This window comes from Parus major, chromosome Z (assembly GCF_001522545.3).
Source record: "Parus major isolate Abel chromosome Z, Parus_major1.1, whole genome shotgun sequence".
NCBI lineage: Eukaryota > Metazoa > Chordata > Aves > Passeriformes > Paridae > Parus > Parus major.
The window spans coordinates 33,924,568-33,940,878 of NC_031799.1; the positions used below are offsets into that span (position 1 = coordinate 33,924,568).

The following is a 16,311-nucleotide window of genomic DNA, read 5'->3' on the forward strand; positions in this document are numbered from 1 at the left end:
AATGCATTGATTTACCTTTGAAATTTTAATTACAATATTTTTTAAAGAATCCTTATTGCTTCCTCTGGAATATCTTATACTTAAAATGCTTATTCCACATGGGTTATAACTAAGCATGGTAGAAAATATTTTTTTGAGATGATACTGGTAGTTGTTACGTCTTGACTTTTTAATAGAAACACCCGTATTTACATTTATGTTTATGTATACTTTATATATATATATATAACTTTAAATATTTTCAGTGAATTGTAAATAGAAAATTAATTCAGGGGACTTCTTCACAGGTGCAGCTTAGGGTAACTGACAGTGAACTGTCTGATCAGTTTTCTCTGGACACTGTTGGAAGTCATGGTTCTGTGAAATGCAAGAGTCATAAAAAGGAATATCAAGTGAGTTAAATTTATCTTTCAAATTCATTATTTTCAGGAGATATAAATGGGGTTAAAAAAGTGTACTTAAAATAATGTCTTTCTGTTCACAGGTTGGTGTCACCATAAACAATAGCAGTTTCAATATTACTAGAATTGTAACCTTCACTCCATTTTTTATGATTTCAAATAGAAGTAAATACACTTTGGAGGTAGCTGAAGAAGGCAAGGAAAAGTGGATTCCCATTGTTTTGCAACAGGTAAACTTAAAATGGAACCTATTCCAAGCTGTGCCTCTTAAGGAAAAAAAACTGGTTCGAACACTCACTAATGGAAAACATGAGCCATATCCAGTGTTCTGTGACAATGCCTGACTACACCATGCTTTTTCAACCAATGATCTGTGTCCTTTACCATTTCTCAGTATTGCATTCGGACATACTGTTAAGATGGCTTACATTGTACTTGGAATTTTTTATTCTATCACCTTGTGTCATAAATAATATGAGAAAAAGACCTCTACTAAATTACATTATTGTTGTATTATCTCTCTGCAGTGGCATAGGAGCTTCTGCTCATTTTAGCAGTGGTATGTGGTAGAATATTTTGGCTGACCTGCTATGCATGAAGCCACTGTGGTATGGGAAGAAATTCCCTAGTGTGGATCAGTTCAGAGAGATCCAAGTGGATCAAGAATCTAGAGAGATTCTTCTGGATCTAGTTTCACTGCTACTTTTAAGTGATCAATGCATACTTCCTAGAAAGGGATCCCTCAGGCCACGTGGTGTGTAAATGGGTTTAGGGCTTTTGTCTATGCTGCAGAGACTGTTGCAGACTGGGTATGCACCTTGTCTGTTTGCACTGCAGTACCACACAATTATCTTTTGTCTGTGTGTTGAGTCTTGGGGGCATCACGCCTTCCTGCAGAACATGTAGGAAAAGCAGCACTTGTTTGGGGTAGTGTTGGAGGTTTCTTAAAGCTGGAAGTGATCTGTAGTGCCTTCTGGGAAGAGTGAAATCCTTCCCCTTACCCCTTGACAAGAGCATTATCCAAAACAGAGTTTAGCCTAACAAATAGTGTGGTTGAAGGCCCAGATAATTTCCTGTAGACTCCTGAAAGTGCAGGACTGTTAGGCTTGGAAAAGATTTCTAGGATAATGTATCAAGTCCAACCACAAACCTGGCTCTACTTAAATAAGTCACCACAAAAAGAGATCCCCAAATGCCACATCCACAAATCTTTTGAACACTTCCAGTAATGGCGATTCCACCACTTCCCTGGGCAGTCTATTCTAATGACAGACTTCCCTTTGGTGAAGAGATTTTTCCTCAGCCACTTTAAATGTCCTCTGGTGCAATCTGAGGCTGTTTCCTTTGGTCTTGATGCTTGGAGACCACTCCCCACTTTGCTACATCCTCCTTTCAGGCAAGTTGTAGAGTGGTAAGGTGACCTCTGAGCCTCCTTTTCTCCAGACAAAACAATCCAAGCTCCCACAGCTTCTCTTCCTAGGACTTGTGCTCCAGACCCTTAAGCAGCTCCATTGCCTTTCTTTGGACACACTCCACCTCAATATCAGCATTGTAAATATTCCAAGTGATTACTAAAAATGTTTGCAAACCAAATTGCAGAAGTTCAAAGAATATATTCAATGAGATTCCTAACCAGATCTTTCTATTACTTTTTTGTTACCTTCAGTACATGCTCCTTAGTTGAGTATATTATCTTTAATGATACAGTCATCAAAGATGTGCCATTTAAATAGCATTATTTCAATTACTGAAATTGATGTGTTGTCCATTGTGATTTTTGTTAAGGGTGCATAAAGATGTTTAGATCTTTAGATGTTCAGTCAGTTCAGCTTCCCATTTCTTTATTATTTTCAAAAAAAGTTTCTTTGCTTTTACTCAATACTGGACTTAAGACAATGACATAAGCTTACATGTTTGTTCTATTTGCTAATATTCTTATGTTCCTCTGAACCAAACTTTTGCTTGTCCTTACATAGTTGTTGAGATTTTTGCATTTCTCATCGAGTTTATTGATAAAGGTCTGAAATTACTATATCACTATAATAGTGTATGTGTAGTGGTATGGACAACTTCATATCTAATGTCTTGCTCTTAGGAAATGTGATCAGATAGTAACATTTCTTGTTTTGCGGCTTATATTTTATATATCTTTGCTATCAGAATAAGCCAAAATATTTACAGAAAGTTCTGCAATTTCTGCAAAAACTACTCAAAGGTAATAATTTTGAAAGTTGAAGTATATTCTCTATATATCATATCTAGGTTTCCCATGTTGGCTGTTTTATTTGTGTGCCTACAGGATTTTCTAGTTTGTCCCACAAATGTCAATGTTTCTTAGATGTTTCAATTGTATTGATTAATCTTAGTCTTCTCTTGGTAATAAAGTACCCATGGAAGAGTTGTGGATCTTAGGATCACTCCTAAAAACTTTTGAAAGGTTAGATATCACAATTTACCAAATAGAGCAGAAGAATCTGAATCATCAGAAGAATCTGAATCCCCTTCTAAAGCCTGCTTTCACATTGTGTCAATATATTCCCCTTTGATAGGCAGTCTCTAAAAATCCATGTTGTGACAACTTGGTCTACCAGGGCTGTTCTTTCGTGATTCAGTTGCCTTATCCAATGTGTTTTTCATCTCTTCTAACTGTAGGTAGTGTCAAGCCTCTACTGGTCTGTCTTTGGTCTATCTCTGTTCTTAATCCAGAACAATTTCCAGGAGCAAGTTTCCATCTGATCCTGCTGCTGAGATGGGGAGTTCTGCTATTCTTCTAGTCTAGATTTTTTTTTTTTTTTAACTAATGATTGTGATTTTTTTGAGTATTTCTCACATAACTCTTACATTCAGTTGATTTTCAAAAAACGAAGTAGCTTGCTGAAATGTTAATGAATATTTTGGCTTGCTTCTTTCTTCCAGTATTCTATTTTTTGTCATTTTAAGTAAGGCAGAGACTTTCCTGCTGATTTTATTTTTTAAATTGACTCTTCTTTCTTAGTGACAAATAACTTGTCTTTCCAGGAAAAAAAAGCAATTCTTCTAGTTCATTCAATTAGTTCTCTCTCAGAGAACTAATATCTGAAACATCATCCCTCTCCGGAAAGTAGTAAATACATCAGAAATATGCATCACTATTTCTAGAAAAATCCATTGATCTTCCAAAATTACAATGGAGTTTGATGGACAGTGATTAGTATGCAGTGGCTTGCTAAGGACAGTCCTTTTAATTATGTATAGTGCAAAGCTGTTGATCAACAGATATCCTTAGAGAAAGAAGACATTGCTGACGACTGCTCATAAGACTACTGCTAAATATAAATTTAAGATCCCTCTGTGGAAGCAAAATTGTATAAATGTAACATCCAGTGAAGCACTTAACCGAATGTGTGGTAAAAGGCTTGTAAACAACATCATTATGTGACACAATCTGTGGCTAAAGTCTACTACAAAAAATTTTCAATTCTACATAGTTGATTCTGTAATGTCTTGTTTAGCCAATCCTGTTTACTTATTTGGTTTGGATTTTAAACTTCCATTTACTGTTGACTGATTCTCCTTTAATTTCCTCTGGGCTCAATTAATTCCAAATTGAAAATTCCACATGCTGTGTTTTATTATAGTTTACAACACAATTTAAATTTCCTTTGTCTGTGGGATACATGTTGATGTAAATAACGCCTTCAATCTTACAGTTTAACTATATTTTTTTCCTTTGTCTTCCTGCTTCCTGTGGTGTGAGAAACAATGGGAAAGGGAACTTAGTGGCATGGTAAGTTAGTGAACTAGTCTTTCACCACTGAAGAATTAATTCCAGAATTCAGATGCAATTAAATATGGATATCTCATTTCTTAAACTATGTTAGAGAGAGAAAAATGGTTCTAAAATTTTGGATGCTGCATGTCAACAGTTTGAAATACAGGAAAGATGGTCTGTCTAAAAAGACTGGCTGTTCATAGATGAGAGTTACTGTTAGTCATAGCTTGTTCTTGTGACAGGACTCAATTAGTAAGAGACTTTTCATTAGTTACAATTAAAACTTCTGTCTTCTCTGTCTCCTGGTTGTCTCCATTTAGCAAGTAAACTCTTGAAGAGAGATTGTTTTTGAGATTTTAAAATCCATAATGGTTATTTCAGTTGTGAATGTGAGTAGCAGAATGTGCTCTCTGATTAAGCTGCCTGATGTTTCATGTTGTGTTTTTTATACCCACATACATATGTGGGTATAGGTACTTCTAAATATATGTGAAACACTTTTAAAAGGACTGCAAGATGTCTTGTGTACTCAAATTGCTCTGGTGTGGTGTTTATGCTAATATTACGTTTTGTCATTCCTTGTCACTGTAAGATTGATTTGAAATTACACTTCTTTGGAAAAGGTCAGCTAATGGAAGAACAGTTTAATCTTTTTTATTTTACCAAGCTTGGAATTTTCTATGTTGTAGCTATTTTATACTCTGGATTTATGTACTTCATTCATTTTAAATGTACTTCTTATTGTGAATATGAAGTCTTACTTTTTCCACTTTAGCTTCTTAACTCCTCACTTTCTTCACTGTAGTCTGAATTATTTCTTGACTTCCTTCCAGTTTATTATATTCAGGTAAGTAATAACTTACAGGTTTTTTTAATAGGGTTTCTGAAGCTAATTGATAAAATTTTGGATGGAATTTAGTAGATGAATTTTGGACTATGTGAAAGGCATTTCACACCTCATTTGTATTCTTACTTTGAAATTTCTATTTTTCTTTTCTAGTGTATTCCCTTTTGGCCTGAAAATGATGCCAACAAACTGCTTGTTAGAGTTGAAAATTCTGATCTCCCTCCAAAGAAGATAAATTTTGATCATCAAGAAAGCTGTCTTTTACTGCATTTGGACAATAAGGTAACAAATTGCCTTCCGTATTTAGATGTTAGGTAAAACAGCATAAATCACTTTTTTATTTTCATTCTCAAAACTTTGTTTTCCCATGAAATCAGGTATTGCAAAACCCTAGCGGAGGAAAAGATTGTTTATACAAATACATTCTCATACTCTCTTTTTCATGTGTGTATAAACAGATGTAAGTAGGTATTCTGTTTTAAGCACTTCTCTGGGGAGCAGTTCTACAGGAGCTAAAATACAGCTTGTTTTGCAAGTATTCTTTGTGAGAAGTACTAATATTAGTTTTAAACTAACACTGAGTTGCTCTGAAAAGTAAATTTGCACTAAATATACTTGTATTTATGTTGCAGATAGTCTCATCTAGCAGTAGTTTTTAAGTAGGTGAATGGTTTTTGAAGTATAATGTTCTTGAGGGCATGAATGTGTATGCTTGTAATAAGGAGGGTTATTCTACTACCAGTCTGACTTTTCACAGTATGGAACTCCTGCATAGTTTTAATTACCAAGTGTAATACCTGCTATCTAGTATTTAGATCAAGGAAATATTTTCAAGATATGGAAAAACAACTATTTTTACTACATGATAGTTTCATCTTATGATGAGAGGAAAAGCTTTCAAAATATTTAAATTACATTTGCTTTGCTGAGAATTCATTCTGCTGTTACTTTATAATTTTTACAACTGATAGCTTGGAGGAATTGCAGTGGATGTTAATCTGACTGAACATTCTACAGTGATTACCTTTTCTAATTACCATGATGGTGCAGCTCCATTTCTGTTGATTAACCATACCAAAGAGGAAATTATTGAGTACGGACAAAGGTACGTATGAAGAGGTTTAGTTTGGATGTTTGCATGAAGACATGTGAACTGTAGTTTTGTAGTTTGTATATTGTAAGCTTGCATTCTCTAAAGAAGCCTGCTTTAAAGAAATGGCTCTCAAATTTTGTCAGAGCACCCAAAAATCTCTTGCTTGGTAAATTGAAGACAATGAGTTGTTAGCAATGTTATATAGTGCTAGGTAGTTCTACAACTGAGTTGTTTTGTGTTGTCTTTTTATATTAATTTCGTGGCCTTGTGGCATCTACATTCCTGATGAGGGGGCAGTGGATGTAGTTTCCTCAAATTGTGCAGTGCTGACTGTGCAGAATAAGTAAGGAAGGAGATATAGATGAAAGCATGGGTTAAAGTTATGTGAGATGTGAGGGGGTGAGAGGTAGTTATGTAAATTTTGTCAAGCTAGGATGAAACTAAGATAATTTTAACAAATATTAGTTTTCTGCACAGAGTGAATATTTACTTCTGCACTTGCACACAGTTACTCTGTTCTCTACCTGTAATCACCTTGTAATGCTTTGCCACTGTATGCAGATACTGTGCAATGCTGAGAAGTGTATACCTGCAGCATTCTGCTCTTTTTTTCTACTCTTTTTTCCCTTCAGTCAGTCAGAGCAATGTAGTTTAAAGATTTTTACTTGGAGGGTGTAAGAGTTGCTAGTCAAATCCTGTTTGCTTCCTGCTTGCTTGAAGAATGATTGTTTGATTTGTTTTTTCTCTGTAAAGATTAATAACTTTTATCTTTTCAGATGAATTGTGGGCATTCATCGTGCTAATTTAATTAGAACAGTGTATTTTGAGTGGAAGGGCCAATCATTTAGTCCAACTGCCTGACCACCAGGTCTTATCGAAAGTTTAAGCATGTTATTAAGAGTATTGTCCAAGTCAAGGGCTGGGGCATCTCCTGTCTCTCAAGAAAGCCTATTCCAGTGCTTTGAAATAAAATCGTCCTAATGTCCAGTCTGAACCTCCCCTAGCACAGCGTGGATGCAAGGGAATGGTTCAAATCACTGGATCCCAGCAAGCAGAGATCAGCATCTCTGCACTTCCTCTCCTGGGATAGCCTCCTTTCAGAGAGCTGTAGAAGACAATTCTGCAAGTTTTTAACTGTGTGTGAGGGGGAATGGAATTTAAAACACATTTGTCTGAAAATGTTCATCACAAGAGGGTAAAGAAAATGAATACTACTGTATGTACTTAATTTTTAAAGTATATGTGTCTATTTTAAAGTACACTTTTTTGTATTTATTTATATAAAATACATATAAAAGTATGTATTTTAAATCTTCATTCTTATTACTGAGAATGTTCTGAGAATGTTTTTGTGCATGTTTTTTCATGCATAATGTTGTTTTTTGTTCTGTTTTCATTACTTGAAAATATAATTAGTTTTCTTGTTGAAATGCTAGAATGCAAAGGTCACCAACACAAAATATTCACTGATATTTTAAAATTTAAAATTACTTTGTTCTAGCTCCCTCAGTGAATTGGAAGACTGCCTTCAGCCAAATAAGGCAGTGTTGTATACTTGGGCAGACCCAACAGGATCTAGGAAATTGAAATGGAGATGTGGAAATAGAACTGAGGAAATTTCCCCAAAAGAGGTATGTTTTTTTATCAAAACCTCATTTTAATGAAGTCTACTTTTATATTTATATTCCATTCATCAGTGTATGCATTAAATTTTGTATTTAATGGGTATGATCAGCAGTCTCATATATGAGTTCCAATCACAGAATGGTAACAATGCTTTGTTTGCCAGAGCTTGTGCCAGTAAGCAGTCTTCAGCTGAGTAGTGTCTGTGTGTGTGGTGAGAGGCTGTCATAAGGCTTTGTCATTACTTTTTAACCTTGTACCTTAAAATATGTCATCCATTGCTGTGTTGCTAAGACTCCAGCATTTTTTGTGAAATAGAATGATTAATAAAGTTGTAAAAACTTTACCTCTCTTGTTTGTAGGACAAAATGGAAATACTCAGTGTGGATTCTAGAAAAGCGGTCTATTTAATGTCGTTTTATGAAGGTTTGCAGCGCATTGTCCTCATCACTGAAGATGAGAATGTATTTAAATTGACATATGAAAGCGTAAAAGCAGAACTAGCAGAACAAGAAATTGTTCTGTCTTTGCAAGATGTTGGAATTTCATTGGTTAATAATTATACAAAACAAGAGGTGTCCTACATTGGAATTACAAGGTAACTTACTTTGTGTGCAACAATCTAAAATGTTTACCTTCAGGTACTTTCACGCTGTGAATTTCATTTTGGCTTGTGCTGAAAGAGCAAAAAGAGGTCTGGGTTAATAATATTCAAACACAGTCACTATATTTTCCTGCTGTCAAGAGATATGTTTTCACTGTGTTTTGTACTAATGCATATCCTAACTGTGTTTAGATGCATGTGGTTTTGGAACATATATTTGTAATTCTGTGTGGCAGACTTCCTTGAACAGAAAATACTTCCTGTCCATGTAGTTTGAGAAGTGATAATAGGGTTTTAAGGAGTACAGTCTGTGAATAGTTTGTGTCAAGTGGGTTTTGTTATCTTCATTACAGAAACAGCTGAATTCTGCATTGGAAATTTTGATGCAAAAGCTTGTAGGTCCCTTTATTTTGGTTGATTAATTATGGTGATCCAGGGCTTTACTGCTTGGGTTTCCTACTATATATAACATTTCAGAGGGAAGTAGAAAAGAAATTGTGTAATACTTCAGAAATGCGTGCCATCATATATTTGGACAGGAGCTCTTTGCAATCATTAAGGGACTCTTGAATATAATTGCCATAATCCACGCACTTATTTTTATTCACATTTATGAGGTTGACAGAGTGAGAGTTGTTTTTATCTTAATTAGTTCTTTGCACTCTACTAAAAAACAAACAGGTGTGAACTTTTCATACACATAGGCTTCACTTAATCACATCCATCATTTACTAAGAAAATTCCAGTCCTTGCCCTCACCTGAGAAACTGTGCTCTGATATTTAGACACTCCATTAAATGTGGCAGGTAATTACCGAGATTCACGGTAGTATTGAGATTTCACTGAATTGGTTTTTCTTTGAAAGCAGTCATCCATAGTCATTAGTCTAGAAGTGCTTATAGTAAGTTTTGTTTTCTTGTCAAACCCTGATAAGGTGTTAAACTTCTTGAAAATGGATGGCCATACTGATGAAATTGGCTTCTATTTTTAGGAGCAGCAAAAAACCCCACAACCCAAAAACAAAACCAGAAAAGGCGGAAAGAAAAAAAAAGGGGGAAACTCTCAGCAATCAAGATAGTACTCATTTTTGTAGTTGTTTTTTTATTGTTTTGAGCTTCAGCTAACCTTTTTTTTCCTACCATTAATGTGTCTCAACACAGACACAGATACAGCTAAAAGAGGTTAGGTGGTTGTGTCTGGAAAGCTATGTATTTGTAGGCAATAGTTTATATGCTTTTTATAAAAGTTTATATACATGTAAGTTTATATACATAATTTATGGCCTATAATTTATGGAAAGAAGTACCTTCTGCCTGCCTGATAGTGTTGGTTTGTGCCCTATTTTGTGCTTTATGTTTGACTATAAGGTGAAATCAGGTACAGAGTTTCTCACAGAAGCAGTGGGAAAAAGTCAAATGTCCTTTAAGGTTGATGAATTATTTGCATTAATAAAACTGAGAGACAGAAGAAAGGATACATTTCAAAAAAAACGAACAGAAACAAACCTAAAATTCCCACCATGAAATCAGTAGAGGAAGCATGTAAAAGAAAATCAACACCTATTGGTTTTAGATGGAAAGACTAAATAAATAAGCTGTCAAAAATAAGATGCAGTGCAGGAGGCATTTTGTCTTGACTTGAACGTTTTAATTTCTAGTAAATTTAAAATGCCAAAATAAATGCAATACTATAAGCAGAAAACATCATTGAGATTGTAGAACAATGGATGGCAGTACTGCTGAAATTGAGCTTCCTTGAGTATCACTACATAACCATTTTCATCAAAATGGGGATTTATACACAGACTTGTTAATTTTTTTTTTCCCCATCATATTGGAGAGACTGTCTTCTGCTTAGTGGCAAGAGGGCAGTGCATGTTTCGGGTTGCTTATTTGCTACAGTAGTGCTTGATGTTGTGGTTTCTCATTCCCTAGTTACAACCTGTTAAAAGTCACACTAAAGTAGGTGTGGTTTTGAAAACTTGTTTTCAAAAAGCTAATCCTTCTGTTTTGGTTCTTTGTTTTGTTTTCAAAGTTCTGATGTGGTGTGGGAGACAAAACCCAAGAAGAAGTCAAGATGGAGACCAATGAGTGTTAAGCAAATTGATAAATTAGAACAAGAATTCAGAGATTACAATGAGCTAAGTCCTTCAGAAAATAAGATCATTGAGTTGGAATCTAATGTTTTGGTAATACTGATAGCTCTCTAATTCTATTGCTTATGTGTATGCACAAGAAAGAGATAATATATCAATTTTGCTGTCTTTGATAAAACTTATGGTGAAATTTGAGATTATTGATTTACCTATTCCATTTGAAAACATTTCTTTATCCCTGTATTAAAAAAATGCAGGAAAAAGTCCATAAACTTGATATCTTGGTACAGACTTTTTGTTAGTGCCTGGAGGTGTAGCATTTTTGTAGGTGGTAGTGCTAAATATGTGTTAAACTCCAGTAAGAAAGCTTTGCATTTGGTTCATATATTGTATCACTAAATGTGTTATCAGTTTGGGGTTGGTTGGTTTGTTTGTTTTAGCCTGAAATCCAATATTTTTAAAACTGCTTATTGTGGAATGATTTAGCTGTCATTCAGTCCTGTAAAACTGAAAAAGAAATTGCAGATGGAATGTAGAGGCACATTATGCTCCAAATGCTCGGTCCTTGTCAATGGATAAATTCTAGAAACTCCTTAGAAATGTGCTGTAGGTAAATAAACATTGGATAGCTAAATGATCAAATTTTTCAGTCGTAGTCCATTACACTCTGCAGCTTTTCCTCTAGATAGCTATGTATTAAATGACAGTAACCGCCAAATAAAGCACTATTTTGTAGTTTCATTTCTATTGAAATTTATGGGCAAAATTTGTTGGCTTTAAATAAAGGAAAATTATGACATCTAACTTAAAAGCTGCAGAACTTCTACTGCTGAGGTTTACAGTATTTGTGAACATTGTAAATTTTTAAGTATATTATATAAAGCAGTATTTTAGAACATACTCGACATAGAACTCGATATAACAAATTTTCTTTAATAATAGGTATGTTTAACTCCTAATGGAGTGAACATGAAGATTCAACAGCCAAATGAGATTCCTATCAGAAGAAATTATCTGCCAGCTTTAAAAGTGGAATACAGTTCCTCTGCACATCAGAAGTCTTTCAGAATTCAAATTTACAGGATACAAGTGAGTCATATCAAAAAGTAGTTGTTATTTATTCTGAAAGAATGTTTATGGAAACTTGGGTTCATTTCTAGAATTGGAATTGGATTTCTCATGTTCTCAATTTAATTGTAATCATTGGCTTTTACATCAGTGCTTCTCAGTCTTTGAAAATACTATTTAAGTGCTTCTTGGAAAAAAAGACAACTATGACTGTTCTGAAAGAAATACTTGGCATTCATCTTACTTGCTTTTTTCTTGGAGCATTTCTGTTTATCAAGCAAAAAGAGAGGTGAAATTTCTTGTTTTGCTATGCTCAAGATTTTCAAAACAAATCCTTTGCAAAACTATTGTGGACCATTTATTAGTACCAATTTGAAGAAACATTTCTAAATTATTAGAATTGGATTATTACATTTTGAAAATCAATATATTTTAAATACAGTAGTGGCTTTTTTCTGCTTTTGTATTGGTGGAAGGCCACAGGTAATGATCATATCTGAGTTTGTCCTGATTTTAAAATATTTCACTATTGAAAAGCTAATGTGCTGCACCTTGTCCTGTCCTTACCCCTACTAGATACAAAACCAGATTCCTGGAGCCATATTTCCCTTTGTGTTCTACCCTATTAAACCTCCAAAGTCCATCACCTTGGATTCAGGTTTGTTCTAGTTAACATAATCCTTCCTTTTAAAACAGTAAGATAACTTGCTTGTACCGAAGTTAAGCATCACTTTCATCAGGTGAAGTCTGCATGACTTTTCTGACTACAGATAGTACACATAATAATGGTAGAAGTACCATATAGGTACCTGTACAAAGAAGATACACAGAAAACCATTTAAACATTTAACAGTTTATAGAAAAGAGGAAAATGTCTTTTATTTGTCATTATCATACCTTTTAAGAGCATCTTTTTGGCACATTACTAAGTTGATTTTGGCAACATATAACATGAAAGTTATATAAGCTTAAAAGGAGGTTTTCAGTTCAGGCCACCATTAAAATTTAATGCTGGCTAATATATGAGAAGACTTGGCTGTTCATAAGATAAGTCTTGTTAATTTTGATGGTAGTGAATCTGATGCACTTTTTCTGTGCTACTTGCATTTGGAGTTTTGGGGCAGTGAGGGGACTTACTTGCCATCCTTAGTCTCCCACTATTTCCCTACTGCTCCAGTGTCATGGAATGCATGACCTAGTAACCTATCTGAAGTAATCTGAACTAGTAAGAAAAGAAATGTGCCTAAGCTCAAAGTTGTTAAGTGAGGCACCATTTATAAGCTCTCCAGATGGTAAATTATATTTTGTATGGTTTTGTATGGTTTATGTATGCTTTCTCCATTGCTTGGAGCATAGAGCTCAATATCACTATACTGTGTGATGAACTGGAGTCTTTTATTATTTTTTTTCGTGCCAAAGTCACTTGGAAAATCTAAGTAATATCAAAAGAATTCATGTTGAGACAAAGAATACTGTTTGCAATTTTATTCAGAAGCTAGTAGGATGTCAGTTGTTCATCCTAAATATGACTGGTTTTAAGCTACAATGCATGAATCCGCAGAATTCTTTTTTGTTTAGTTTGCAGTTTTGTATCAGCCACTGGAAAATTTTATTCCATGATTAAGGAAATTATCTAAATCTAATATTATGATTAAGGAAATTATCTAAATCTAATATTATATCAATATTAATTTGCTTTTAAATGAAATTGGCACATTTTCAATTAAATATCATTTTGATGTTCCATTTCATCCTTGTCTTCCTATTACTTTCTGTTCCCGCTCTTTTCCCTGTCTTAGCTGTTTGCCAGTCATATCCATTATGTAATCCTGTTGTGCAGGATTAAGAAAACCCTGAATGTATATGACATTTTCATAAAAAAACTTACAAAGTGTTACATATATCATGTAACAATCTGTGCTGATCTCTTTTTATTTGACAACTTCATAGCACCAAAACCGTTTACTGATGTCAGTATTGTCATGAGAACTGCTGGACACTCACAGATATCTCATATTAAGTAAGTATTTTGACATGTTCCATCTCAATTACTATTGGATATATTTAATCAAGCTTTAAAATTAATATTATTATAGAGACAAACATAATGAAAGATAATGTTAACACAAACTCTGTCTTGGAAACTCAGAGCATTTTAACAGAGATGAAAGCTGTGTCCTTTATTATCCACATAATTGAAGAGTAAAGCAAGGATTTTTAGATGTCTTTTTAATTCATATTTTTAGTCATCTTTATTTAGAAAAAATAGATATAGTGTTTTTATATACAGTGTTAAATGCTACTATATGTTTAAAATTCTTCTGGTTACTTGGAAATGTGTTTATCTTAAGTGGGAAGCCTTCTTTTCATCAGCAATGATGAATCCCTCAAAAAAAACCACAAAAAAAATGTAAGAAGAGAACCAACAACAAAATACAAACACACGCACAAAACAACTACCCAAAACCCCAAAACAAAAACCCACAGCAAAAAAACCCCACCAAAACCAGTAACTGAAGTTGTGTAAGTGGTCTAAATACCCAATACTAAGCTTTAAGTGTTAAACATTTTTGTAGAACACCTTAATAATTACTTTTTGTTTCATGTGTAGGTATTTTAAGGTTCTGATTCAAGAGATGGATCTCAGATTAGATCTTGGCTTCCTGTATGCAATTGGTGAATTCTTTACACAGACTGATGTGCCAAGTGACCAAGAGGTAGAAACCTTTAGTTATTTGAAGATAAGAAGATTTTAAATTTTGAACTATTCAACTTGTATTTGAAAAAAATTAATAATTATTTTCTAAGTCCATATCAATCATTAATTTCTGTGAATCTGGGAATAATATGAAGCTATGAGGTTTTTAATTACTGTTGGCTGAAACAGTGACTCCTTTCTTTATGCTCTTCTTGTATGCTATGCAAAGAAGTCTTTAAACTTACGGTACAGGGACAATGAGAGGAGTTTGTACATAGGAGGATATAATTAGTCAATTTATTGTATCAGTGAAAAATGACTAGTAGTTTTATAACTACTAGTTTTATTTAGTACTCTAAATTTTGAAGTGATATCTTTTTCAAATGCATTTACAGCTACAACTTTTCAAAAAGGATGTTGAATCTCTTCAAGAAGAACTAATGAGTGTGTCATCAATGGATACATCACAAATCAGCTTGTATGAATACTTTCATATCTCTCCAATTAAGGTATTCCTTTTTCACATTACAGACTGAGTTTGCTCTCTGAAAATTTTTAGAGTGTGGGATAGTAGGCTCTGGAAATACAGATTGAAACAGCTGATTGAAAAAAAAGGTGCCAATAAAATATTTTCATTGTTACCACTAACTTACTATTGCTTTCCTATGGCTTTCCTTATGACTAATTTTTTTTTTTCATTTTATTATTTAAGAGTTCCTAGCAAAATGCTCTGGTTTGTGTGCACACAGTGTATTATGGATCGGAGAATGACATAATTTCTAAAAAAACATACATAACCAGGGTAGGAGATTTGTGTGTAGCTGACATTATTACAACTGTAATAGGACTTCAAGGTCTCTGTAACAGTTCTTAAGAGAGTCTCTCATCTATCCATGGGAAGTAGATCAAAGAATGATTTGAGTTTCACCTTTTGGCAGTATCTTGTGAGATGTTAGAAATTGTATTTGACAAGGAAAATTGTGGGGAGGAAATAGGAGGGAATAAATGGGCTTGAGGTTTTAGTGAAAGATTAGTCGTCTTTAATGATTATGTATTGAACGATAATGATTCTGCAAGGTGAGCTCTGTATTACTGAAATGTCCTGTAGTTACGCTCTTCTATAGCATAATGAATGTCATGTGATATTGTCTTCAGAGAATCAGAAATAGGCATAACTTCCTTTAATCTGATTTTGAAAACTGCTGGATAGATTTGTGCTGTTTTGTGCTATGAAAGCCATTTGAGCAATTTTCCTGAATGGTGTTCTGTTCTGATTTCTTTGAAACAAATGCCTTGGTTATTTCAGGTAGGTACACAAGTAGGATTTATATGTGTATTTGGCACCTGCAAAACTGGTATTAGTAATTATTTGTTATCAAGCTTTTGTTACGTTCTTGCTTGGAGAATATACTTTGTTGTCATTTCTGTCTGCTTTGATTTTCGGTATAAATTAGAGAAACTAAATGTTATAAAAATGAGTTAATAATGTAAATTATAGCTGAAAGAATCTAGAAACCTTTTATGAAAACATAAATAAGCAGTTTCAAGTTCTTGTTTTCTTAAAGGTAGTTCAAATTCTTCACTTTGGCTTTAAATGTCAGTGGGCTTTTTTTTGGCCTACATTGTGTATTTGTATATTCTGTTACAAAGTCAAACTGGTTTCAGTCAGACTGAAAATGTCTTAACTCAATTTTTAAATCATTGAAAAAATTGTAAAGATAGAAATATCATGTATCTGACAACTAACCATGTTATTTCCCAATCTCATTTTTATCCCTCAGTTACACTTGAGCTTTTCACTCAGTACGGGTGGAGAAGATAGTAACAAAGAAGAGAGAAAGAATGAATTGATACCATTTCAGTCCTTGAATCTCCTGCTGAAGAGTATAGGGGCCACCCTTACAGATGTACAAGATATTGTCTTTAAGTAGGTTAAAAATATGAATGTAAAAAGCACTCACAAGGTTTATACCATTATTACATCTGTTAAGCTTTACTTCTCTGCATAGTAAGGATTTACTTTTTCTCTCTTCTCTTTTTTTCAGGTTGGCATTCTTTGAGCTCAGGTATGACTTCTGTACTACACAGCAGCTCCAGTCAGCAGTTGTAAGGCATTATTCGAAACAGGTGA

At 33.9% G+C, this 16,311-nt stretch overlaps 1 protein-coding gene across 14 annotated transcripts in view; it reads left to right on the forward strand.

Annotated features, from left to right (window-relative positions):
* Window positions 1-16,311, forward strand: part of VPS13A (vacuolar protein sorting 13 homolog A) — a 111,656-nt gene that overhangs the window by 73,974 nt on the left and 21,371 nt on the right. For 9 of the 14 annotated variants that reach the window (XR_004500561.1, XR_004500562.1, XR_004500563.1 and 6 more), the window contains 15 exons: window positions 288-392; window positions 485-631; window positions 4,129-4,167; window positions 5,153-5,281; window positions 5,971-6,104; window positions 7,594-7,723; window positions 8,078-8,313; window positions 10,354-10,507; window positions 11,357-11,503; window positions 12,059-12,140; window positions 13,433-13,502; window positions 14,094-14,199; window positions 14,576-14,689; window positions 15,962-16,107; window positions 16,226-16,307. Coding sequence is in view for 10 of the 14 variants with exons in the window: in XM_015652863.1 (XP_015508349.1) it covers window positions 288-392; window positions 485-631; window positions 4,129-4,167; window positions 5,153-5,281; window positions 5,971-6,104; window positions 7,594-7,723; window positions 8,078-8,313; window positions 10,354-10,507; window positions 11,357-11,503; window positions 12,059-12,140; window positions 13,433-13,502; window positions 14,094-14,199; window positions 14,576-14,689; window positions 15,962-16,107; window positions 16,226-16,307 (1,821 nt within the window). In the remaining 4 variants the exon portion in view is untranslated. Of the gene's footprint in view, window positions 1-287; window positions 393-484; window positions 632-4,128; window positions 4,168-5,152; window positions 5,282-5,970; window positions 6,105-7,593; window positions 7,724-8,077; window positions 8,314-10,353; window positions 10,508-11,356; window positions 11,504-12,058; window positions 12,141-13,432; window positions 13,503-14,093; window positions 14,200-14,575; window positions 14,690-15,961; window positions 16,108-16,225; window positions 16,308-16,311 lie in introns of those variants that run through there. The other 5 variants (XM_015652865.2, XM_015652868.2, XR_004500564.1 and 2 more) reach the window with 4 other exon arrangements.